This window comes from Schistocerca gregaria, chromosome 4 (genome assembly GCF_023897955.1).
Source record: "Schistocerca gregaria isolate iqSchGreg1 chromosome 4, iqSchGreg1.2, whole genome shotgun sequence".
Taxonomy (NCBI): Eukaryota; Metazoa; Arthropoda; class Insecta; order Orthoptera; family Acrididae; genus Schistocerca; species Schistocerca gregaria.
In genome coordinates this window covers 289,861,913-289,888,401 of record NC_064923.1, presented here as the reverse complement: position 1 = coordinate 289,888,401, position 26,489 = coordinate 289,861,913, and the positions used below count along the sequence as shown (strand labels likewise).

Here is a 26,489-nt window from a genome sequence, read left to right as displayed (position 1 = left end):
TTTCTCAATAGTGTTACTCAAAAATACCATAACCTTTTCTGCAGTGATTCCCATTTTCATGGCCCGCACCTGAATAGATACGGGAAGGGGAGGCTCGCAAAGCTTGTAGGTGACAGTGTAGTGGGAGGTGGTGGGATCACTCATGGAAAAATATCTGTAGTAATTGGTGATAGGGATGCACCTTTTTTAGATTGAATGCATCTGATAGGTATATGTGCTTAAAAGAAGTCCTTCTAACTAACGAATCTCCTTCAGAGGACGTCATGTTTTCAAGTAGAGTATAAATTAGCACATTTTCATCAAAATATCAGAGGTATTACAGATAAAGTTAGTGAACTGCTTATAGATGTTAACTCTGAAATTATTGGTATATCGGAGCACCACTTAAATAATCTGACAATTTAGAGGCCTCCTTTATCAGGATACAGATTAGCTGGATGTTTTTCAAAGAGTTCCTTGCAGGGTGGCGGAGTGACCATGTATGTAAAAAACAGAATTCAGGTTGAGTCCATAGACGTATCACAGCACTGCACTGAACAGTTATTTGAATGTTGTGCAGGGGGAGTTGAATTTACTGAAACTAAACTTCTAACTTCTGTTTATTATACGTCCCGTAGCTCTGACTTCAGAGTATTTCTCCTCAAGCTAGAGAGAGTTCTTGATTCACATGAAAGGAAGTACCAGATATTAGTTATACATAGTGACTTCAATATTAATTTTGTATATGATTGTGCAAGATAAAGGATGGTGGTAGATCTTCTAAATTCATATGAGCTGATACAGACTGTGTTTTTTCCAACTAGGGTGCAGGGGAACAATAGCACGCCATAGAAAATATTGTTACTCACTCTTCACTACTGGATGGACATTCTGTTGGTGAAAGGGTCAATGCCATTGCACAAATTTTAACACTAAAAGGCTTTTGTACTAACACAAATGTCACATATAATAGCAAACTGTGTAGGAAAGATAATCCAGTGGCAATAGAGAATTTTATAAAACTCGTCAAGGAAGAAAAGCGGCAGGATGTTTATAGTGTCGATAACATAGGTTACAAATATAATGCTTTCTGTAACACATTTCTCATGCTCTTTGAGAGTTGCTTTCCATTACAACGTTCTAAACGGGGTACTAGCAGAAAAGGGAGCTGGGGTGGCAGACTAGTGGGATAAGGATATCATCTAGAACAAAGTGAGAGTTATATCAAAATGTTCGAAGTGGGCACAATAAAACTACAGTTGCCCATTACAAACAGTATTGTAAAGTGCTTAAAAATGTTATTAGGAAGGTAAAGAGTATGTGGTGTGCAAACAGAATAGATAATTCACAGGATAAAATTAAAACCATATGGTCACTTGCGAAAGAAGTGTCTGGTCAGCAGCACAAGGTCGACGATATAAAGTCAGTTTGTAGTAAAAATATTTCTGTTTCTGGTAAATAGCATATATGTATAGTATTTAACAATCATTTTCTGAGCATTGCTGGTGAATTAAATAAAAATTTAGTTTCTAAAGGGAATCATATAACCCTCTTGGCAAATGCCTTGCTGAGATTGATGCCTGAAATACTCTGTGATACAGACAAGGCTGAAATTGAGTCAATAATTAAATTACTGAAGACTAAGGACTCTCATGGTTTGATGGAGTGCCAAGTAGAATATTAAAGTGTTGTGCATGTTAGCCCTGTACTTAGCCATATTTGTAATTTTTTCCTTAGGGATGGTCAGTTTCCTGAAAGATTGAAGTAGTCAATAGTAAAGCCACTTTATAAAAAGGGAGAAATGGATAACACAGACAATTTTAGACCTATTTCTATGCCATCAGTGTTTGCTAAGGGTATTGGGAAGTCGGTGTATGTAAGGATAATTGATCACCTCATATCACATAATTTGCTATCAAAAGTACAGTTTGGCTTTAGAAGTCGTTAAACAACTGAAAATGCAATCTTCTCTTTTCTCTGGTAGGTACTGGGTGGGTTAAACGACAGGTTTCGAACACTAGGCATATTTTTTTTATTTAACTAAGCCATTGGATTTTGTTGATCACAAAATATTCCTCCTGAAGTTAGACCTTTACGGAATATGGAGAGTAGCTCACAACTGGTTCACCTCTTAGCTGAACAACAGACAGCAAAAGGTCATTATTCAGAGTTTAGAATAGATGCGATGTGGGGTCTGAGTGGGGTACAGTCAAATGGGGGGGGGGGGGGGGCGCGCCTCAGGGATCAGTGTTGGGGCGACTCCTGTTCCTTATTTACATAAATGATATGCCCTGTAGTATTACAGTTAACTCTAAAATATTTCTGTTTGCTGATGACACTAGCTTGGTGCAACATTGGCTTGGTCTCAAATAGTGCGGTTCATGACATAAGCTCATGTATAAAATAAACTAATGCTGACTCACAGAAGACTGTCCCTGTTGATATTTGTCAATGCCTGTAAGCAGCGAAAGGTCTACATTTAATTATAACTTCATTCTTTGAGAGCAGCAAGACCACCAATGATATCTGTACAGATACCATCTACATATCAGTTTTTACAGTTTCTAACACACAACTCAACAAAACCTGATATTTTAACATCACAGAATGGGCATATGATTAGTGAAACTGAACAGTTCAAATTTCTAGGTGTTCAATTTATATATTCCTTACTGACTTTTCTTGTTAATGATATCAGATTATTTCCCAAAATAAGCAACTTTCCCTCAGTTAATACTGGGCAGAAACGCCAATCTGCATTTAGATCAGACTTCCTTAAGTCTCGTGGAGAAAGATATGCAGTATACTGCTGCATCCATTTTCAATGAACTACCACAAGAATTAAAAAATCTTAGCAGTAATGAATGCTATTTCAAATCGAAATTGAAGAGTTTCCCCCTTGGTCACTCCTTCTATTCTGTTGGGGAGTAACTTGAAAAATTAAGGTGATTCCTGTGTTACACTGTTGATTGCTTTTACATAAACTTATGATTTGACTTTTTCTGGGTTCATAAACATTTTATTTTATCTGTTATTACTTTTATATTGTAATCTTGTGTATTGTGACATTCCATGACCTTGGAGTTTTGCAGCTCTATTTGGTCCTATGGAAATTGACATGTAGATAAAATAAAAATAATACCGTCTTGTTCTTCAAATCTATCAGTAACAAATCTAGCAGCCCGTCTATGAATTGCTTCATTGTCGTCCTTTAACGCAATGTGGTGCAGATCCCACACACTCAAGCAGTACTCAAGAATGAGTCACACTAGTGTCCCATGTGCAGTCCTCTGTGCAGATGAACCACTCTTTCCCAATAAACTGAATCGACCATTAGCCTTCCCCACTGCAAATCCTTACATCCTTGCAACATATGTATGGGGTTTCTGAGGCAAAGAGTTTTTTTTAAATTCTCAGATTTAGGACTAAGATTAGAGTTTTGTTGTTTCCCCCATTTAAAAATTTACCTGTAGTCATGAACGAAATTTTCATTTATTTGAAAAACAATAATTTAATATATTTTTCTCTTAATAAATAAGTTCTGCCAAACATCAATCTATTCCATCGATTCAAATTTTAATTTAAAAATTTAAAGGCTGGTTCCAGTCATAATTTTTTTATTTTTTAAATCTAAATTTTTCATATGTACATAAAAGCAAAACAAAAATGTACTCCAAAGCTAAGCTATTTCAAAACTTAGAAAATTATTGTAAAGAAATTTGTAGCCTGTTGATTTAGAAAATTATTGTACAGGAAAAATGTATACAGATGTAACCAGACAAGATCTAGGGGATTATTTTAATATGAAAGAAATGGAGAAGAGATAACTAAGATATAAAAATGTAAAAGAAATTTGAGCAATTTGCAAAACAAAAAAATTTAAAAAATTCTAGACTTAATAAAGAAAAATTAATCGATGTTATTCTAAATCCATTTTCCAATATTAATAATAACGATAACGATTGAAATAAATAGAGCTCAAAGTAACTTCATGAAATTTGTGAAACAACAATTTAAACAATCATTCTATACTTAATAAACAACTCTTAAACTCTCTTATCGAAATATCTGGGCATATAATGATGACAAATGGAATAAAAATTCTTCAGCAGCATGTTATCAAATCAGTAAATCGAAATATTAAAAAAATTACTTTAAATGTAATATACAAAAATTAATCGATCTTATCAATAGATCTGCAGGTAATATTAAAATTCACTGACAATGAGAATTATTTTCAAAACCTCTAGTAAGTAAACACCAGGAAATAAAATTTTTCAGGTTCTAATTTTTTTGATGATGATGATTTTTTAAATCACCTAAACGAATTAATAGAAAAGCTTCTGCTTTTAAATTGAGAATAATAGCTTATGAAATTAATAATAACGATAATATTGTTGAACCACAAGAATTTTGTAATCAAATTAAAGAAGAAGTAATCACTAAATTTAAAAATATTTTAATACAAAAAGAGTGATTAAAGCTAACATGTAATTTATTGTAACTTTTGAAGACATAATGACATGGAAGAATTTAATTTTAAACAAGCAATGAAGTTTTATTAAGGACAACTGATGTAGAAGGTTGTTCTCCAAAACAATAGATGAATCATTAACTGCAAAGGAAGAAATGCTAAGAAAAAATATAGATTGTCTTTGTTTTGTATAAATAGTTAATAAGTAAGTGTTAATAGAAACAATCCATTTTCTGGTTGTTTCTCATTCTTCAATTTCCAAAAAAATTAAAAACGAAGGACCTGTAATTAATGTAAAAAATACAGATCAAAAGTATTTTCTTTGTTCAATGAAGTCAGCCTTTTAGCAAGTAGTTTGTGACGGAGAAAAAGTTAGTAAGTATAAAATCCTGGATTACAACTACACTCCTGAAAATGGAAAAAAGAACACATTGACACCTGTGTGTCAGACCCACCATACTCGCTCCGGACACTGCGAGAGGGCTGTACAAGCAATGATCACACGCATGGCATAGCGGACACACCAGGAACCGCGGTGTTGGCCGTCGAATGGCGCTAGCTGCGCAGCATTTGTGTACCGCCGCCGTCAGTGTCAGCCAGTTTGCCGTGGCATACGGAGCTCCATCGCAGTCTTTAACACTGGTAGCATGCCGCGACAGCGTGGACGTGAACCGTATGTGCAGTTGACGAACTTTGAGCGAGAGCGTATAGTGGGCATGCGGGAGGCCGGGTGGAAGTACCGCCGAATTGCTCAACACGTGGGGCGTGAGGTCTCCACAGTACATCGATGTTGTCGCTAGTGGTCGGCGGAAGGTGCACGTGCCAGTCGACCTGGGACCGGACCGCAGCGACGCACGGATGCACGCCAAGACCGTAGGATCCTACGCAGTGCCGTAGGGGACCGCACCGCCACTTCCCAGCAAATTAGGGACACTGTTGCTCCTGGGGTATCGGTGAGGACCATTCGCAACCGTCTCCATGAAGCTGGGCTACGGTCCCGCACACCGTTAGGCCGTCTTCCGCTCACGCCCCAACATCGTGCAGCCCGCCTCCAGTGGTGTCCCGACAGGGGTGAATGGAGGGACGAATGGAGACGTGTCGTCTTCAGCGATGAGAGTCGCTTCTGCCTTGGTGCCAATGATGGTCGTATGCATGTTTGGCGCCGTGCAGGTGAGCGCTACAATCAGGACTGCATACGACCGAGGCACACAGGGCCAACACCCGGCATCGTGGTGTGGGGAGCGATCTCCTACACTGTCCGTACGCCTCTGGTGATCGTCGAGGGGACACTGAATAGTGCACGGTACATCCAAACCGTCATCGAACCCATCGTTCTACCATTCCTAGACCGGCAAGGGAACTTGCTGTTCCAACAGGACAATGCACGTCCGCATGTATCCCGTGCCACCCAACGTGCTCTAGAAGGTGTAAGTCAACTACCCTGGCCAGCAAGATCTCCGGATCTGTCCCCCATTGAGCATGTTTGGGACTGGATGAAGCGTCGTCTCACGCGGTCTGCATGTCCAGCACGAACACTGGTCCAACTGATGCGCCAGGTGGAATTGGCATGGGAAGCTGTTCCACAGGACTACATCCAGCATCTATACGATCGTTTCCATGGGAGAATAGCAGCCTGCATTGCTGCGAAAGGTGGATATACACTGTACTAGTACCGACATTGTGCATGCTCTGTTGCCTGTGTCTATGTGCCTGTGGTTCTGTCAGTGTGATCATGTGATGTATCTGACCCCAGGAATGTGTCAATAAAGTTTCCCCTTCCTGGGACAATGAATTCATGGTGTTCTTATTTCAATTTCCAGGAGCGTAGATAAAACTTTTTGTAAAGGGGAAATGAGTTTTTCTGAAAGTAAGACAAATATTTCAATTATTGTTTACACTTACAAAGAAAAATTTATTGTATATTCTCTTTATTATACAAAAAATAAAGAAAAGAAACATGTTAATCTTCTTTTAACTGGCAAAAAAATAAGTAATTTTATATAAAAGGTTTTCTAGATTAATTAAATCACAAAAAACAAACAAAACAAAACTTTAACATTAGATAGATGTTGAAGATATTTTTATTCTGGAGAAAAATTGAACAACAATGAAAACAATTGTAAAGAACTTAAAGAGTAAAAGTAAAAATGCCCATGAAACGTAAGAAAAATTATATTTGAAAATAATAATAATTCATTACAGTTATCTTTTAAAAGTTATATAGATTTCGAATGTCTTTTAAAAGATGTTAACACTTCTCAACAAAATCCTGAGAAAGCTTATATTAGTAAATAACAAAAACATATTGCATTTTAATTTAGTGATTATGTTAAATATTCTAATGGTGATTATAAAACTCCTATTATATATGCTGGCAAAGATTCAGCCAAAAAATTTGTTGTTGTTAAAACAAGAATCTAGAGAAATTGTTGAAATATATGATCCAATTTACCACTGATAATGACAAATGAAGATTAAAATAAATTTAAAAAATTGAAATCTTGCTTTATTTTTGAAAAGTAATTTACTAAAGGAGAAAAAGTAAGAGATCATTGTCATTTAACAGGATAATATCGAGGAAATGCTCACAAATACTGTAAACTTGATTATCAAAATCCTAATTTTATTCCAGTTCATAATTATAATTTAGCAATTTACAGTATTCATTTGTTTATCAAAGAATTAGCAATAGATAGTGAAAATATTAATGATATTCCAAATAATGAACAAAATATGTTTTGTTTAGTGAAACAGTTGAAGATGTACTCTAACAATAACACTTTTCGATAAATTTGAATTTATGGCTTCAAGTACTGATAAATTATTTTCTAATCTTACAGAAGAACAATTCAGAGAAACAGCAAAATATATTGAGGGTGATCAATTAATTTTAATGATTGAAAAAGTGTTTATCCTTTATATATGACCTGTGAAGAAAAATTAAAAGAAACAAAAAAATTTTTGTTGGAGACTTAATAAATTTGATTCAAAAGCCAAGCACTATCGATGTGCAAAAGCAATTTTGAAAAAAATTAATATTAAAAATTTAAATGAATACCCAAAATTAGATGAATACACAAAATTAAATAATAAATCTGATGATTTAATACTAGCAGATACTTATGAAAATGTTAGAGATAAAGCATTGAATCATATCAAATCGGCGGATCTTGGTATTTCAGAGCATCTGTTTTATCTAAGGTGAAATTAGTGGATTCTTTTCCTGCAATTATGCATTCGTTTTCTTAATATGAGCATCCGTTTCGCCAGGTGGCAAGAATGTTGCTGTTCATCTGATGATTTAATACTAGCAGATACTTATGAAAATGTTAGCGATACAAGCATTGAATCATATCAAATCGGTGGATCTTGGTATTTCAGAGCATCTGTTTTATCTAAGGTGAAATTAGTGGATTCTTGTCCTGCAATTATGCATTCGTTTTCTTAATATGAGCATCCGTTTCGCCAGGTGGCAAGAATGTTGCTGTTCAACCACGATTTTGTAGAGTCCTACAGTGGCAAAGCTGAGTTGAGGCAAGGCTTGATATTAGGACACGACTGAGGATAGCTCAAGGAAAATAAGTTACATCACTCGTAGAGTCATTCCACAGTAGTGTAACGAACTTTATGATGTCACACTAGTCGCCTTGTCTGCCATACTTCCCGAATGCTTGGCTCCTTGTGGGGCCAACAGGAAATCAGTAAATCAGTGAAGAGATACTCACTAAAGGTCTTAACTTTGTGATGTGCCATCGAGCTTCCATGCAGTTAAAATAGCAGTTAAGAATTATTAAACTCGTCTGAATAGTTATTCATTCCATGCTAGAGACAGCTACTGCCACTCGCAAAAAATGCAGTGTCGTGTGCTGTGACACTCACTTTGCCCTGTCTTTCTCATGCTTCTTGGGGCAGGATTACTGACACAGATAAAGGCAATAGGGTGGCTACACTTCCCTTGATATGAACAGCTGCCACGGAAGGTAGAAGTCCAGCTGCGGCTGAACCAAGCCCAAGGCAGCCAACAAGGTGGGAAATGCCAAGACCATTGGTGTAGACTTAGTACCAGAAGACGGCTCATCAATTCTGGAGCCCAAATCTTGTGGCTGGCAACTTGCAGAACCATGGTGACCCATCATCTGGCATAGATCTACCATCTTAGTAGGTGCTGCCAGTCTGCAAATACCTCTGTTGAAATTGACGGTGCTGGCTGGTGTGGCCGAGCAGTTCTAGGCACTTTTAGTCTGGAACCGTGCGACTGCTACAGTCGCAGGTTCGAATCCTGCCTCGGGCATGGATGTGTGTGATGTCCTTAGGTTAGTTAGGTTTAAGTAGTTCTAAATTCTAGGGGACTAATGATCTCAGATAATAAGTCCCATAGTGGTCAGAGCCATTTGAACCATTTTTTTTTTGAAACTGACAGATATTTTTACAGGTTTGCTGCCCACTTGTGGTGAGGAACTGCTAACCACATACAACAAACCAGGGCTGTGGCTGTTAGGTGTAGTGACAGGCCTGCTGCTGCTGCTGTGGTGAGTCCACCTTTTGCTGCATCATCAATACTGTGAGTGGTGACCCCTCGCCCACACCACAGAAGGCAGCTGGGAGGATTGTAGTATCTGATGCAACTGTGTTTTGTCAACTCCACACCCAGTGTCCATGGTTCACTTGTGACAGCTGGGGGGGGGGGGGGTTTCTGTTACTTAACAGCGACGAAAAGTAATGGCGGCACTACAGTTCTGCACTTTGTTGCAATTTTTAACAGCCTCACCACTTTCTCCGTTCAGAATTCATACAAAACCTCTTCAAAAGCTCATCACATATTCTGTACACCTGGCAGCAGTGACCAACGTTGAGAAGCCAACGCTTCCTTTTCGTTGGTGTAATTATTTTCATTGCTGACAATATGTAGAACTCATATAGCTTAGGCCTGTGAAACTATATGGAAACAAAAGCTGTCATCGAGGGCACTTCCTGACTGACTGTGACAACGCATCCACTGCTGATGAATCACTGGTGTAAATCAGCACTGGTCGGAAAATCAACGGTACAAAACTGGTTTTCCAGAAGACCCGCGGTACCTTTAGCATTTACAAAAGGTTGAGAATCACCACTTTCGGGAAGACCACGTGGCCGCGTTACTCATTTTCCAGCAGGCTGACTGGACCTTCGACTGCCCTTGAGAGACGGAAACTAGAAAAATTTCTCAGCACCGCCCTCGACTTCCAGGACAGGGCTCCAGTGTTCTACGCGCTAGATCACTACGACCACTGCGGCATAGAAACAAGTTAAAGAAACAGCGTCATTGTATGGCTGTATCGCACTTGATGGTGATACGCCCAGGGTAGTGCAGCAGTACGATGTAGCGTGGATTCAACAAGTCGTTGGAAGTCCTCTGCAGGACTGTTGAGCCAGGTTGCCTCTCTCTCGTGGTCGTGCGGTAGCGTTCTCGCTTCCCACGCCCGGGTTCCCGGGTTCGATTCCCGGCGGGGTCAGGGACTTCCTCTGCCTCGTGATGGCTGGGTGTTGTGTGATGTCCTTAGGTTAGTTAGGTTTAAGTAGTTCTAAGTTCTAGGGGACTGATGACCTAAGATGTTAAGTCCCATAGTGCTCAGAGCCATTTGAACCAGGTTGCCTCTGTTGGCATCCGTAATCGCGAAAGTGTAGCCGTTGCAAGAGTTTGTTCATGAACTGACCTTTCGATTAAGTCCCATAAATGACAGATAGGGTTCATGTTGGGCGATCTGGGTGGCCAAACCATTCCCTCGAATTGTCCAAAAAAAATTTCAAACCACTTGCGAACAGTTTTGGCCAGATAGTATGGGGTTTTGTCATCCAAAAAATTCCATAGCTGTTTTGGAACAAGACGTCCATGAATGGCTGCAAATGGGCCCAACTAGCCGAACATTCAGGGGATCCAGTCCATTCCATGTAAACACAGGCACACTATTATGAAGCCACCACCAGCTTGCACAGAGCCTTGTTGACAATTTGGGTCCACAGCTTCTTGGGGTCTGCGCCACACTTGAACCCTACCATCAGCTCTCAATAACTGAAATACGGAATCATCTGACCCGGCTAAGACTTTCCATTCGTCTAGAGCCCAACTGATATGGTCACGAGCCTAGGAGAGGCGCTGCAGGCAATGTCGTGCTGTTAGCAAAGGCACCTGCGTCGGTCGTCTGCAGCCATAGCCCGTTAACGCCAAATTTCGCTTCACTGTCCTAACGGATACGTTCATCGTACGTTCCACATTGATTTCTGCTGTTATTTCACGCATTGTTGATTGTCCGTTAGCACTGACAGCTCCACATAAACGCCGCTGACCTCGGATGTGAACGCCATTGGTCACTGTGCAGGACCCCGTGAGAGGTAATGCCTGAAACTGGTGTTCTCGGCACACTCTTGACACTGTGGACGACATAATATTGAGTTCCCTAACGATGTCCGAAATTGAATGTCCCCTGCGTCCAGTTCCAACTACCATTCCGCGTTCAGATTCTGTTAATTCCCCCGTGCGGCCATAATTACGTCGGAAACATTTTCACATGAATCACCTGAGTACAAATGACAGCTCCGCCAATGCGCTGACCTTTTATACCTTTGTGTGCGGTACTACCGCCATCTGTGTGTGTGCATATAGCTGTCCAATGACTCTTGTCACCTCAGTGTAAAGTCATCGGCTGTTATCGAGCGTGAAACGGCCACTACAAGTACGTTATTTTTAACCTGTTTTTGCGCCGTAATGTGACATCGAATCTTCTAAGTATATGTATTTTAATAGGATCAAATATTTGTGCCTACTACTGTTCTCCTGTTATGTTTTTCTTGGTACGTTGTATAATGTTTTTTGTAAATGACTGACAATGGCTCATAAGACAAAATTTCAATAGCAGAATTATTGTGTACATAGTTTCGCGTAGTCAGCGGGTACACAACTTTCCCACTAGAGCGGACACCGCTAAGCACAACAGCGCAGGCGCAACGCTCGTCCGTCTCTGCACTACGAGATGGCGCTGCCATAAAGACGGACCAAATTCTGCTTCCGCCGACCCGCGTATTAATATCTAAGCAGCCAATGAGATTGCTGCTAACGTAGAACCTTTTCTCCTCGCGGATCACACTCTCGCAGTGATACCTGAACGCGCGAAGTATTATAACGAGTGTACAGACCTCCGATCAGTCAGTCTGTACCAGTCTGTAGTCAAGTTTCAGTCTGCGCCTAATAAGATTATCGTATTCATATTCCTGTACATAGCCATGAAGAGAAATGTATAGACACTTTGTCAAGTATCAAGACCAAAGGAACTTCAGATTGTCAATTGGAAACAGCATCCAGAATCAAGTTACGTAATATTTATGATTTTTATTATTTTAATAAATGTGTGTGAAAATTAATAAAGTTCTGTTTAAAGTTGGTCACCGTCAATCTGCTACTCTAAGCGTGCAAGTGGCATTTTTATCGTCTGACCTAACGGCAGAAGGTAAACACGACACGATAAGACCACGAGACATATTGCTGACACTCGCCTACTTCGTTAGGGCGATAAGTCAAATAATCTGATGGTGTGTGTACCGAAGGTCTTACAGTACGCACACCACAAGAATGAAAACAGTAACAGCCAAAAGCGAAAACTAACGTTATTAAAAAAAAAAAACTATATCTGTTGACTGACAGTGTCCTTCCTTGAAACATTTCTATGGCGTATTTACGCCAATCTGTCAATAAAACCGTTTGGTATGGCATTTGCAGTTAGTGCAGTTAGTCGCCCCTTTCAAAGGTTTCATCGGCCTTTTAAAAACATAAACACAAACGTTGATGCAATAGTTCTTTGCGACTTTTGTAATAAGTAGTACTATGATTTAATGTGCTTTCTTATTGTCTGTATAATAAGATATTTCTCTATTATAGGTCTGATGTAACTTATGTATTACCACCAGCTTCCAATCATTAGCGATTGTTGGATGTAATAAGTTTTTTCTTGCATTTTTCGATTTGAGTTCCATTCGTTTATTATGTTAATCAATGGAATTTGTCTAACTGGGGTTCAACTTTATGAAAACGAGAGTACTCTTTTTTCTTTTTCCTCAAAAACTAATGTACCAGGTGTTCCGAAATGATCTTTACAACTTCGATCAAGTATATATCAGAAATTGGGATAGGTAAAAAATGGTTCAAATGGCTCTGAGCACTATGGGACTGAACATCTGAGTTCATCAGTGCCTAGAACTTAGAACTACCTAAACCTAACTAACCTAAGGACATCACACACATCCATATCAGAGGCAGGATTCTAACCTGCGACTGTAGCGGTCTCACGGTTGCAGACTGAAGCGCCTAGAACCGCTCGGCCATACCGGCTGGTGATAGGTAGAAAAATGCGGTTCGAGGCATAATGTTAATACACACCTAAAGTTTTAATACACATTTCAATGTGTGCGCCATCTGTAGCACTTAAGACATCTAAACGGTGTTCCAGTTGCTCCCATGCGTGATCTAGCATGTACTCAATGTGTGCAACTGCTGCCTTGAAGCGAGTTCGCTGTTCTTGAACGTTCCACACCAGGGCCTGGGAGACAGTATCCTTCGTATAGCCCCAAAGAAAACAATGTAAAGGGTTTATGCCTGGAGACCGTGGGGAGTATGAATTGGGTTCTCCTTAACCAGTCCAACCATCTGGATGAGTATCGTCCAGTGTCTTCCTGTCGATCGAGGCCCACTGACGAGTGGCACCATTCTGCTGCAGCCAGACGTCTGGTTACAGTTCTTCGGCCTGTGGAAATCCAAACTGTGCCAACATGTCCAGATAAACATTCGATACTACTGACGCTTCAGTGAAGAAGCGTCTCTCACCTCACAGTCGTGAACCAGACCACACCATACTTTGCCTTTGGATTGTCACACAGGTTCCCATGCTAAAGTGAGGATTCTCAGAGCCCCAGATCCTCAAGCTGTGTCAGTTTACCTCGATGGACACATTAAGACAAGTTACGACCTTGACTATCACCTTCTTCTTGGTCATCGTCGATGCGACTCAAAATCTCAATTGAACACGCTTTGCGCTTTCGCCTGTCATCAACTCGAAGAGCAAGCAGCAGCTGCACCTTGTATGTATGAAACTTCTGTCTCTGGCGTTGCAGCCCGTGCATCGTGGTTGTTGGTAGCTGCAAATGTCGACACACTTGACGGATTGATTTAGTTGCGCCCCGGATAAATGGGTGTTTCACCAGTTCCTTATCTGCATCACTCGTGTTCGAACCGCCGGCCACGGTGGCCGAGCGGTTCTAGGCGCTTCAGTCCGGAACCGCGCGACTGCTACGGTCGCAGGTTCGAATCCTGCCTCGGGCATGGATGTGTGTGGTGTCCTTAGGTTAGTTAGGTTTAAGTAGTTCTAAGTTCTATGGGATTGGTGACCTCAGGTGTTAAGTCCCATAGTGCTCAGAGCCATTTGAATCGTGTTCGAACCTCGAGAACTCTTCCTTTTCATAACATTTCTTGAATCTCGTGTTCCGATGTCTGATAGTCGGTGGTGCGCTTCTGTAAAGCGTTCGGAAGTTGTGCTAGACTTGGGTGTCAGATTTGGTATCTGTCAAACATTCCACAAACTCCGCCATCTGGTGGGAGGAGGGTGGTGTAATAGAAAAAACGAAGTAGAATAAACTTTAGGTGTGTGTGAAATTTATGCTGCAAACCACAGCTTTCTACATATCCCCATTTTTGAAATATGTGTGCTCAAAGTTGTAATGATCATTTCGGGGAGCCGTGCGGGGTAGCCGAGCAGTCTAGGCGCCTTGTCCTGGTCCGCGTGGCTAAGCCCCGTCGGAGGTTCGAGTCCTCCGTCGGGCATGGGTGTGTGTGTGTGTTGTCCTTAGCGTAAGTTAGTTTAAGTTCGATTAAGTCGTGTGTAAGTTTAGGGACCGATGACCTCAGCAGTTTGGTCCCATAAGACATTATCACAAAATCGAAATTTTTCACTTCGGGGAGACCCTATATAAAGGTTGGTCAGAGCAGTTGAGAATATGCAAGGTGTTTCAGGATAGGCTGTGCTGAGAAATAATTAAGAAATAAAATAGATACGTTGCGCCATTTCCGAGTTAATTAACATTGTAGTTTTGCCAACCAGCGCGTTGCAGGCGCAAATTCAAGCGACCCGCAAGATACAGTTTCGCCAAAGGTATTTTTCGTTTGGTTTCTTAAAACCGAACAAGAGAGCGGAACAAAAATTAGAAATGGAACGGTAGTGAGGGTCGCACCCGAGCCAGAGGCAGAGTAGTTTCGTGCAGTATCATCTATGCTATGTGGACAAGTGACACTAATTGTATCTGTCGGACCGCTTGAATTTGCGCGCGCAACTACATGATTGTCCAACTTCCAGGCTAATTATCTCGGAAACGGCGCAAGGTATCGAATTTTTTTCTTGACAATTATTTCTCAGCACAGCCTGCCCTGAAACACCCTTCCACGCTTTTTAGACTGTTTCTGATTACCCGCTATAGTTCTCTCTGAGCCTTTACTAAGGCACTCAATTACAGCATTTTTATACTGTGTTGCTTGGGAACCTTTTCAGTGGTAAATTAATTGCTTAAGAAACGTTGACACAATACGTGCACTTATGGGAAGAATAATGTAATCTGCGTATTATAATGAAGTTCAACATATTTCTAACGTTATTTTGAAGTATATCGTGCCACATAAACAAACTGTTAAGAAGGGAGTTTTTCTGGCAACCGGCATCGTAATGATTGCAAACCGGAACTAACTGACAAAAAGGGTGTCATTAATTATTACACGGGCTAGTACGTATCCGTGCGACTCACGCGTGAAACAGCGTGCTTGTATTCGCTTGGTTCCAGAGAGTTAGCTGCAGTTATATTTAGTTTCGCAAGTATTTATGGATAAGTTGCACCTAATGTCATTTGATTCATGGCGTTTCCTGTAGACATTTCTGCACAGCTTCAACGCATCTGAAATACGGTATCACGAACGCACCAATAGATGTTGCACTGTAGTTTTATTCACTAGAAACAAATTTCGCTCAAGCAACCGTCTTCAAGTCAAGGATTAACCCATAAAGTATATGGAATGTTTCTTCGTGTCAGGTACATTATCCGCGCAGTTAAAGGCGAAAATTTAGTTGTTCAAAAATCAAGCGTGACTGCGAACGCAACTAAAATACAAATATACAATATTTTTCACTTTCAGCATCTTTGACATACATACGGATGCGTCTATTACGTCATACAGTCTCCGTCAGTCTATAACTGCGAAAATAGCACGTACCAGGAAATGTTTCTTAAACCGACACGTCCGCAGCTCGTGGTCGTGCGGTAGCGTTCTCGCTTCCCGCTCCTGGGTTCCCGGGTTCGATTCCCGGCGGGGTCAGGGATTTTCTCTGCCTCGTGATGACTGGGTGTTGTGTGATGTCCTTAGGTTAGTTAGGTTTAAGTAGTTCTAAGTTCTAGGGGACTAATGACCATAGATGTTAAGTCCCGTAGTGCTCAGAGCCCCCTTTTTAAACCGACGTAGTGATAATCTGTGATTTGAACCAAAACTAATTGTTGTGAATAAATATTCATTGAACAAACCTTTTGTGATTCCATGAAGCAATTCTTTAAATATTATTCACAAAATTCAGTTCTGTTTACTCATGCTTGGGAGAAAAAAGTATAGTGACCATTTTGAAAATTACGAAGATGAAAAACTAGCGCTATTTTTACGGTCCATATGACTTTAGAAAAGGCCTGCTTTTTTACTCCCTGGATCGCCACTGTCGCTGCTGCTGTCAAGCACCATCGATCTTCATAGCACTGAGAGTCGTACCTGTACTAGAGGCAGCCGCTAAAGCTTTCATTATCACCCCAGAAATATTTGTTAAGTAAGTGAATTTTCATTTGCTTTCAAATACATATCCGCAGTTCTGCCACACATTTAAATTCCTGCACCCCACACGCCACTGGAAGAGGCTAGTATCACTCGAATCTTGTAAAGAAGTGAAGTCGAAATGACATGTAAATCGATGCGACTGCCAACGTCGATAGCAGTCGAAGAATGAAAACTTTGTAGAGGCCATATTGGATTTAATTGTACTTTGTTATTTTTTATTGTAGCTGGCGTATTACGACTGTATATCATTTCAAGGCAACAGTGCACCGAAGATATATCACAACACCTCACTGTCGGTACGATTTTATTATAATTAAATGTTAGTTAATGACATTTCGGCGGTAAAAGCCTTAAGAGATACTGAGGAAAATGCTAATGTTGTTAAATGTTATATTAATTCTTTCTGATGGTTAGAGATGTGATACTGCGGAGTCAAAGGTAGTAGGTTCACATTCGCCTAAGTGGTAATATTTTTTTTCATCTTCGCGTTTGTAACAGATTTGAGTACTTTTTCATGTTTGTAATAGATGTGTGTTCTACAATACTCGGTAAATGTAATTCTCCCAGAAATGAGTTGCTTCGATTTTGTGACTTCAGCCTGATTAAACAACGAGAGATGAAATTACTGCGAATGAAACGACCAGCAGTGAGATTTGTGTTCTTGTTTATCTACATAAATCTTTACTCTGTAAAGCCGCCATGTCTGTCTGTCTGTTTCTGAACAAGCCAGTCTCCAAAACTACTCGACGGAATTTTATGGGGTTTCCGCTGGTTACTTTAGTCTGGGGCACCATATAGGCTTAAGGTCATCGCAATCGGATTGCGGAAAAACAAATATCGTGATTTAAAGTTTTACTAAAACTTTCTTGTCTGTCGGTCTATTTGGACACACTAATTTCCAAAACTACTCGGCGGATTTTTATGGGGTTTTCACTGGTAACTTATGCGTAGCTACAGGCACTGTATGATATATTTCATCAAAATCGGACCACAGAGAAACAAGATATTCATACATATCATAAAAATGTATGTACATACGTATGTATGTTGCACATCTCCGAAACCACTGAACCGCTTTCAACTAAACGTGGAACACTTGTCACTTGCTGTCTGGAAAGAGTCACTATGGGTAAAGAGCAACCTGCCTATCAAAGGGGTGAGGGTGAAAAAAAAGTGTAAGCCATGACGTGCGAAAGCCAGATTTTATTCATCCAGTACTGAGAAGGAGAGCACTTAGTGCCTTGCAACAGAGTTTACATATAATTTCAAATCCTTACGAAACTTTTTCTCCCTGACAAACTTCACAAAATGAAAGGGAGAAGGTTTTGTCACCATATAGGTTTCCAGTGTTCATGCAGTAAAACTGTCACATAAGGCATGACGTCATGACGATTACCTTTTAGCTTCTTTGCTGCTAAATCTATTCGCAACACATTTAGCACACAGTATTCACAAATACCGCTGACTGTACGTACAGAATTATATAACTGTACGACACACAGTTCAGGAGTTATGTGGGATTAAGGAGATGGACAGAGATAGGGAAGAGGAGGAGATCGACATAGGGAGGGGAGAAGAGGATGTGGACATAGAAAGCAAAGAGGAGGTGATGGAATGACAGAGAGGTAGGAGTAGAAGGGTAGAGAGAGGAAGTGTAGCAGAGGGACAGAGAGAGGGGCCAAGGAGAAGATGGGCTAAAATAAATACATGGTACGGTAACACCGCGTACTCAGCTAGTCTCAAATATTTGGCCGTTTTTTCTACTATGTTGCGATTTTCAAGTTTGTGGTTAGGCAGGAAGCTAAGAGCACAGCTTAAATTATATTCTTGCTTGTCAAAAATATTTCGCTGCATTTCTTTTTCGGTCGCGATTTCCGACAGTCCACGCACAGACGGAAGACGCTAGAATCACTCGCGGCTTATTGCGTCAACTGCTATCGCCTTGGGTGATCATTTCAAGCGACATGTCATTTTGTCGTCACTTCTGCGCAAGATCCGAGTGATACTAGCTGCTACCCATGCCGTTAGAGGAACCATACAATTCCACAGTTTAGTGATGCAGCACAGTATCTTGCGGTAATTGGTTTTCTGTACTGATAGAGAAACAACGCAGCAACATTCCATGGTGAGTTGCTGGAAATGCGAAAAACACAGTGTATAGGTACCACAGACGCTTCCAATATGACTGACCAAGTCTAAATGATGACGAACTAAGTGTCAAACAAGCGCAGAGATTTCCGAACCATCTGTCTTCTCTCCTGTCGTATGCTGTCCCTCATATCGCTCCTCGACCTCAGCGTTCTTGTCGGGACAACATGGCAGAAACACCTGTTCCCATTATAGCAAAATCTTTTCAATCCCCTTCCATCATTCACCCACTTTCTCGAAGTCCTTCTCAGTAGCTGGAACCTGACTCTGCAGTAACCTCCCGTATTACACTAGAGAACTGAATAACATATCGAGCTTCAGACGACAGTTAATGACGTATTTACTGAAGCGACAACAGTGGCTACCATTGTCCCTGTACGCACTCGTTACCCTTGTATATCCGTCTATCCAGCCAGATATTTCTCACTTCCCAGTATTCTTAACTGGTGCAGTCTCCTTAAATTTCCTTTCCCCAATACTCGCTGAATCATAAAACATCCTCTTGTACACCTATAAATTATTTTTATTTCTTCTACTGTCATTATTGTTATTACTGTTATTATGATTGCCATTATTATTATTATTATTATTATTATTATTATTGTATTTTTACTATTTCTGTTAGTCGCAGCAGCAGTAGTAGTAGTACAAGTACTATCAATATTAACTCCATTAGTTGATACTCAGTGTTATTTACTCAGGTTCTTTCTATAGACACTCAGATCATTTTAATACTACTCGACTTATTAAGATTGTTGTTTCTTAGAGAACTATAGTTGGTTTGTTGGTTGATTTGTGGGTGGGGTGGCCGAGCGGTTCTAGACGCTTCAGTCCGGAACCGCGCGACTGCTACGGTCACAGGTTCGAATCCTGCCTCGGGCATGGATGTGTGTGATGTCCTTAGGTTACTTAGGTTTAAGTAGTTCTATGTTTTAGGGGACTGATGACCTCAGATGGTAAGTCCCATAGTGCTCAGAGCCATTTGAACCATTTGAACCATTTTTATTTATTTATTTATTTATTTTATTTTATTTTATTTTATTTTTTTATTTTTTTTGGGAGGGGGCCAAACAGCGAGGTCATCGTTCCCTTCGTGTTAGGGAAGGAAGTCGGTCGTTCTCTTTCAAAGGGACCCTCCCGGTATATGCCTAAAGCGATTTAGGGAAATCACGGAACACTTAAATCTGGAGGGCCGGACACTGCTTTGAATCGCCGTCCTCCCAAATGCAAGTCCAATGTGCTAACCACTGCGTCACTTTCCTCGGTGGGATCAATGACTTAAAAAGAGGCTGTATGTATGAAACCTTCATCCGTTGTAAGCGTCGGCCCCATGGCGCTAATCCCATCATTTTAAGTAAATAAACAAAAATTAAAATAAATCTCTCTCTGAAGAGCTGGGAATCGCAAACGCTTCTCGAAAACAGGTGTAATCGAGGAAATATTTGGAACTTTATGTACTTCATTATAAACGTAGCAATGGATGTAGCTTCCTAGTTTTGCGACTGCCCACACCCAGTCAGACAGCCCACCGAATAAAGCAGCAGCAGAAATGTTGTAGCTGTGCCACACCAATTAAGATCACCGCGGATGTATCACAATGATCAGAGGAAGAGGAGTAAAGCGCCGCCGAAAAGACGTAGACTCAAACATCATCGAGCAACGTAATAATCAAGTTGTCTAAATGTCTAAAGAAGGAAGATCGTACTGACATGTACCAAAAATGTGGCATTTACCAAGACTGGTGTAACAGCTTTGATGCTCTACATTTGTAGCTGACCAGCAGAACTTCTAGAATAATGTATAAGGAACACAAAAGAGCGTGGTATTATAACACCAGCCTTTTCAACATTAGTAGAACACCTCTAGCAAGAAAACCTCCACACTGCCGCAATAGAAAAGGGCATGAAAATAGTCAGATTCAGTAACAAAAAACATCGAACTTCCCAAGAGAACCTCCAAATCCAAAACGCAGTACTAGAGAAGAAACGCACAACTAACCAGATAAACAGAAGCAACCATAAACTAATAAAAAATATTGTAGAGAAATAATAACCACCGCAGACACTACAAAATAATATCACAAGCTAGGCACTATCCCTAAACACAGAATAAAGCAATAAGATACAAACAGTAGTTGGCTGATATGAGGGAAGTATCAAACAGCGAGGTCAGCGGTCCCATCGGATTGCGGAAGGATGGGAAAGGAATTCGGCGGTGCTCTTTCAAAGGAACGATCCCGGTATTTACCTTAAGCGATTTAGGGAAATCACGGAAAACCTAAATCAAGATGACTGGTCGCGGGTTTGAACCGTCGTCCTCCCGAATGCGAGTCCACTGTGCTAACCAGTGCACCACCTTGCTCGGTACACAATAGTTAAGACATGTTAGCTTCCATAACAAACACAGACAGACAGACAGACAGACAGACAGACAGAGAGAGAGAGAGAGAAAGCAATAGCATACGCTCCGACAACTACCCGCCGCGTGGGATTATCCGAGCGGTCTCAGGCGCTGCAGTCATGGACTGTGCCGCTGGTTCCGGGGGAGGTTCGAGTCCTCTCTCGGGCACAGGTGTGTGTGTTTGTCCTTGGGATAATTTAGGTTAAGTAGTGTGTAAACTTAGGGACTGATGACCTTAGCAGTTAAGTCCCATAAGATTTCACACACACCTACTACTACCTCAATATATTTAGTGGTAGCAAAAGTGCTGCGTGCTAAAATCTAGCACATATGTGTAAGAAAAGGAAGAATGACGTACACAACAAAAAACGATAATAATTAATACTGTTTATGGCAGTAAGTTAGAGCATGGCAACTGTTCATGATTCTAGCTAACAAAATTCTAAAAGAAAAAAAATTAGAATGTTACAATGACCGTTGAGGATGCTTTGCAATAAAGCGAAAAACCCGTTTGGACTTATTAAGGCTTTCATTACTGTTGCTAAAGGCGTATTTAAGCTATACTGCTGGTATAAAGTTGACTTCGGAAAAAAGAGGCAGAAAAACAAAATGGATGTTATACTAAATGGTTCTTGTGACTGCCATGGGTTAATGCCAACAGATTATGCTCATAATGTCTAAATCTTGGGCTGATAAGCTTACAAATACCCTCTGACGAGGTTACGAGAGGTTGTCGAGACGAACCGGCGCCAGAAGCTGTCCAAAAGAAGTGCTCTCGCTCCATTAAAAAGGCTCCAGCTAATTCTGCTCTGGGCACATCCACTTATACTATTTCTTTGGACTCCCAAAGTTTGCCCCAACTACCGTATTAACGCGACATAGAACCCAGTGACTTTTCATCTTTTCTTGGATGAACGAACCACAGCATAGCAAGCATTTCCAGAAAGGGGACGTGATTTTCGCGATGGACTGCATCTCGAACATCCAAAACTCAAACTTTTACAACCTAGCTCTCTCCTAAGTCATCTATCCTAGGGGAATAGGGTCACATTCAAAGATGATTAGACAGAGGAGGACGAAGACAATCTTCGAGACACAAGTCTGCAGCTAGGTTGTTTTCGCCGTCTTAAGCATGACTACTTCCCATATAGTTGGTGTGTGTTCGTACAATTTCACTGTCTTCGGCAATGAATCAAGTTACTTACGCCATATGTTTTCCTGTGCTGCATTCAGTGATGGTGCCACTGGACCCGTACGCGCAGCGGCTGCAGCGCCTGAAGATGGAAGGCAGCCTGCCGGAGCTGAATAATTCCCGAGGTACAAGCACGAGCGAGCGGTTCCTGATCTCTCTGCTGACTGCCGTCGCCTCCAGGGTACTGCATAGCTTGTAAGAAAACTGGTACCAACCAGTACAGTGCATTATTAAAATGTGCGTGCTGGTTGGTAGTAACCGGTATGTGCATGTTTACTTTCTTGTAAGTTACGTGTGGATCACCAGTTCTGTGTTGCTACTTGCGTTTGTAATAAAATTCATTACACCAGATATGAACAGGACTTACTACGATTATGCCAGAGACAAATAAAGACGTTAATATACACTACTGGACATACAAAATTGCTACACAACGAAGATGACTTGCTAAAGACGCGAAATTTAACCGACAGGAAGGAAATGCTGTGATATGCAAATGATTAGCTTTTTAGAGCATTCACACAAGGTTGGCGCCGGTGGCGACACCTACAACGTGCTGACATGAAGAAAGTTTCCAACCGATTTCTCATACACAAACAGCAGTTGACCGGCGTTGCCTCGTGAAAAATTGTTGTGATGCCTCGTGTAAGGAGGAGAAATGCGTACCATCACGTTTCCGACTTTGATAAAGGTCGGATTGTAGCCTATCGCGATTGCGGTTTATCGTATCGCTCGCGTTGGTCGAGATCCAATGACTGTTAGCAGGATATAGAATCCGTGGGTTCAGAAAGGTAATACGGAACGCCGTGCTGGATCCCAACGGCCTTGTATCACTAGCAGTTGAGATGACAATCATCTTATCCGCATGGCTGTAACGGATCGTGCAGCCACGTCTCCATCCCTGAGTCAACAGATGGGAACGTTTGCAACGCAACAGCCATCTGCACGAACAGTTCGATGACGTTTGCAGCAGCATGGACTATCAGCTCGGAGACCATGGCTGCGGTTTCCTTGACGCTGCATCACAGACAGGAGCGCCTGCGATGGTGTACTCAACGACGAACCTGGGTGGACGAATGGCAAAACGTCATTCTCTCGGATGAATCCAGGTTCTGTTTACAGCATCATGATGGTCGCATCCGTGTTCGGCGACATAGCGGTGAACGCACATTGGAAGCGTGCATTCGCCATCGCCATACTGGCATATCACCCAGTGGACGTTACATTTCAGATCTGTTAACGACCCGTGGCTGTACCCTTCATTCGATCCCTGTGTAACCCTACATTTCAACAGGATAATGCACGACCGCATGTTGTAGGTCCTATAAGAGCTTTCCTGGATACAGAAAATGTTCGACTACTACTCTGGCCAGCACATTCTCCAGATCTCTCACCAATTGAAAACGTCAGGTCAATGGTGCCCGAGCAACTGGCTCTTCACAATACGCCAATCACTACTCTTGATGAACTGTGGTATCGTGTTGAAGCTGCATGGGCAGCTGTACCTTTACACGCCATCCAAGCTCTGTTTGACTCAATGCCCAGGCGTATCAAGGCCGTTATTACGGCCAGAGGTGGTTGTTCTGGGTGTTGATTTCTCAGGATCTATGCACCTAAATTGCGTGAAAATGTAATCATATGTCAACTCTAGTATAATATATTTGTCCAATCACTACCGGTTTATCATCTGCATTTCTTCTTGGTGTAGCAATCTTAATGGTCAGTAGTGTACATGGGTTGGACAAAAATATGGAAATGCATACTTCAACGCCGCACTGAGTGGCCGCGCGGTTTGAGGCGTCATGTCACGGACTGCGCGGCCCCTCCAGCATGAGGTTCGAGTCCTCCCTCCGGCATGGGTGTCTGCGTTGTTCTTAGCATAAGTTAGTTTAACTAGTGTGTAAGTCTAGTGACCGATGACCGAAGCAGTTGGTCCTTTAGAAATTCACACTCATTTGAACAACATACTTGCACATAAATGCAGATGCAACATTTTACGCTGTTCTATTTGACCACGCACGGCAGCAGTGCAGTGTTCTCAACATGTTTCAAGTCTCAGTCGTGGCCAGAACAGTGTTTTGTGTAGTTGTGTGTTATGGCGAAGCTAAGTGAATTGAACGTGGCCAAATTGTTGGTGCTTGTATGGTGTGTGCTTACGTAACAAAGGCAACTAAAGTGTTCGGTGTTTCTAAAGGTACCGATCGAAGTTTACACTGCCTATAGTGAAACCGGACAAACATCATCCGATAAGTTACCACGCGGGCGAAAATGCCTCACTGAAGAGGACTGAGACGAAAAGTCACTGCAGAACTGAATGTCGCACTCGCGATTCCAGTTAGCACAAAAACACAAAAATGGGAGCTCCAGAAGCAGTGAGATGCGGGGCCTTCTGGAATTCCAGAACCGTTCATCACTGATGCAAATGCCCATAACAGAAAATGGTTGAAATGGCTCTAAGCACTATGGGACTTAACATCTGAGGTCCTCAGTACCCTAGACTTAGAACTACTTAAACCTAACTAGCCTAAGGACATCACACGCATCCATGCCCGAGGCAGGATTCGAACCTGTGACCGTAGCAGCCGCGTGGTTCCGGACTGAAGCGCCTAGAAGGGCTCGGCCACCCCCCACCCACAATTCAGCCGCCGGCGCTCGTGACAGGCAAAAGTGGTGTCGAAGATATAAAACCTGGACTGTGGAGCCATGCAAGGAAGCCATTTAGTGGGATGAGTCGTATTTCACACTGTTTGTAACTTCAAGCGGGTTTACGTCACAGAAGTGAAACATGACGGAATGTAATGTGAGGAGGGCTATGCGAGAGGCGTTCAATGAATTCGAATATAAAGTTCTATGTATTGACTTGGCAGAAAATCGTAAGAAATTTTGGTCTTATGTCAAAGCGGTAGGTGGATCAAAACAAAATGTCCAGACGCTCTATAACCAAAATGGTACTGAAACAGAGGATGACAGACTAAAGGCCGAAATACTGAATGTTTTTTTCCAAAGCTGTTTCACAGAGGAAGACTGCACTGTAGTTCCTTCTCTAGATTGTCGCACAGGTGACAAAATGGTAGATATCGAAATACATGACAGAGGGATAGAAAAACAATTAAAATCGCTCGAAAGAGGAAAGGCCGCTGGACCTGATGGGATACCAGTTAGATTTTACACAGAGTACGCGAAGGGACTTGCCCCTTCTTGCAGCGGTGTACCGTAGGTCTCTACAAGAGCGTTGCGTTCCAAAGGATTGGAAAAGGGCACAGGTGATCTCCGTTTTCAAGAAGGGACGTCGAACAGATGTGCATAACTATAGGCCTTTATCTGTAACGTCGATCAGTTGTAGAATTTTGGAACACTTATAATGACTTTTCTGGAGACAAGAAATCTACTCTGTAGGAATCAACATGGCTTTCGAAAAAGACGATAGTGTGAAACCCAGCTCGCGCTATTCGTCCAGGCGACTCAGAGGGCTATAGACACGGGTTCACAGGTAGATGCCGTGTTTCTTGATTTCCGCAAGGCGTTCTATACAGTTCCCCACAGTCGTTTAATGAACAAAGTAAGAGCATATGGACTATCAGACCAATTGTGTGATTGGATTGAAGAGTTTCTAGATAACAGAACGCAGGATGTCATTCTCAATGGAAAGAAGTATTCCGAAGTAAGAGTGATTTCAGGTGTTCCGCAGGGGAGTTTCATAGGACCGTTGCTATTCACAATATACATAAATGACGTCGTGGATAACACCGGAACTTCACTGAGGCTTTTTGTGGATGATGCTGTGGTATATCGAGAAGTTGTAAGAATGGTAAATTGTACTGAAATGCAGGAGGATCTGCAACGAATTGACGCATGGTGCAGGGAATGGCGATTGAATCTCAATATAGACAAGTGTAATGTGCTGCGAATACATAGAAAGAAAGATGCTTTATCATGTTGCTACGATATAGCAGGTCAGCAACTGGAAGCAGTTAATTCCATAAATTGTCTGGGAGTAGGCACTAGGAGTGATTTAAAATGGAATGATGATGCAAAGTTGATAGTCGGTAAGGCAAATGCCAGACTGAGATTCATTGGAAGAATCCTAAGGAAATGCAATCCCTAAACAAAGGAAGTAGGTTACAGTACACTTGATCGCCCACTGCTTGAATACTGCCCACCAGTGATCCGCACCAGATAGGGTTGATAGAAGAGATAGAGAAGATCCAACGGAGAGCAGCTCCCTTCGATACAGGATCATTTAGTAATCGCGAAAGCGTTACGGAGATGATAGATGAACTTCAGTGGAAGACTCTGCAGGGGAGACGCTCAGTAGCTCTGTACGGGCTTTATATTTTTTGATGTTTCGAGAACGTACGTTAACCGAGGAGTCAAGCAGTATATTGCTCCGTTCTACGTATATCACGCGAAGCGAC

The 26,489-nt window shown here is 41.6% G+C and overlaps 1 protein-coding gene across 2 annotated transcripts in view; it reads left to right on the top strand.

Annotated features, from left to right (window-relative positions):
* LOC126365981 (uncharacterized) overlaps positions 1-22,471 on the top strand; it is a 155,349-nt gene extending 132,878 nt beyond the window's left edge. For both annotated transcript variants that reach the window (XM_050008790.1, XM_050008789.1), the window contains exon 6: positions 22,116-22,471. In XM_050008790.1, the coding sequence (XP_049864747.1) occupies positions 22,116-22,273 (158 nt within the window). In that variant the 3' untranslated portion in view covers positions 22,274-22,471. The remainder of the gene's footprint in view (positions 1-22,115) is intronic.
* The last annotated feature ends 4,018 nt before the right edge of the window (positions 22,472-26,489 follow it).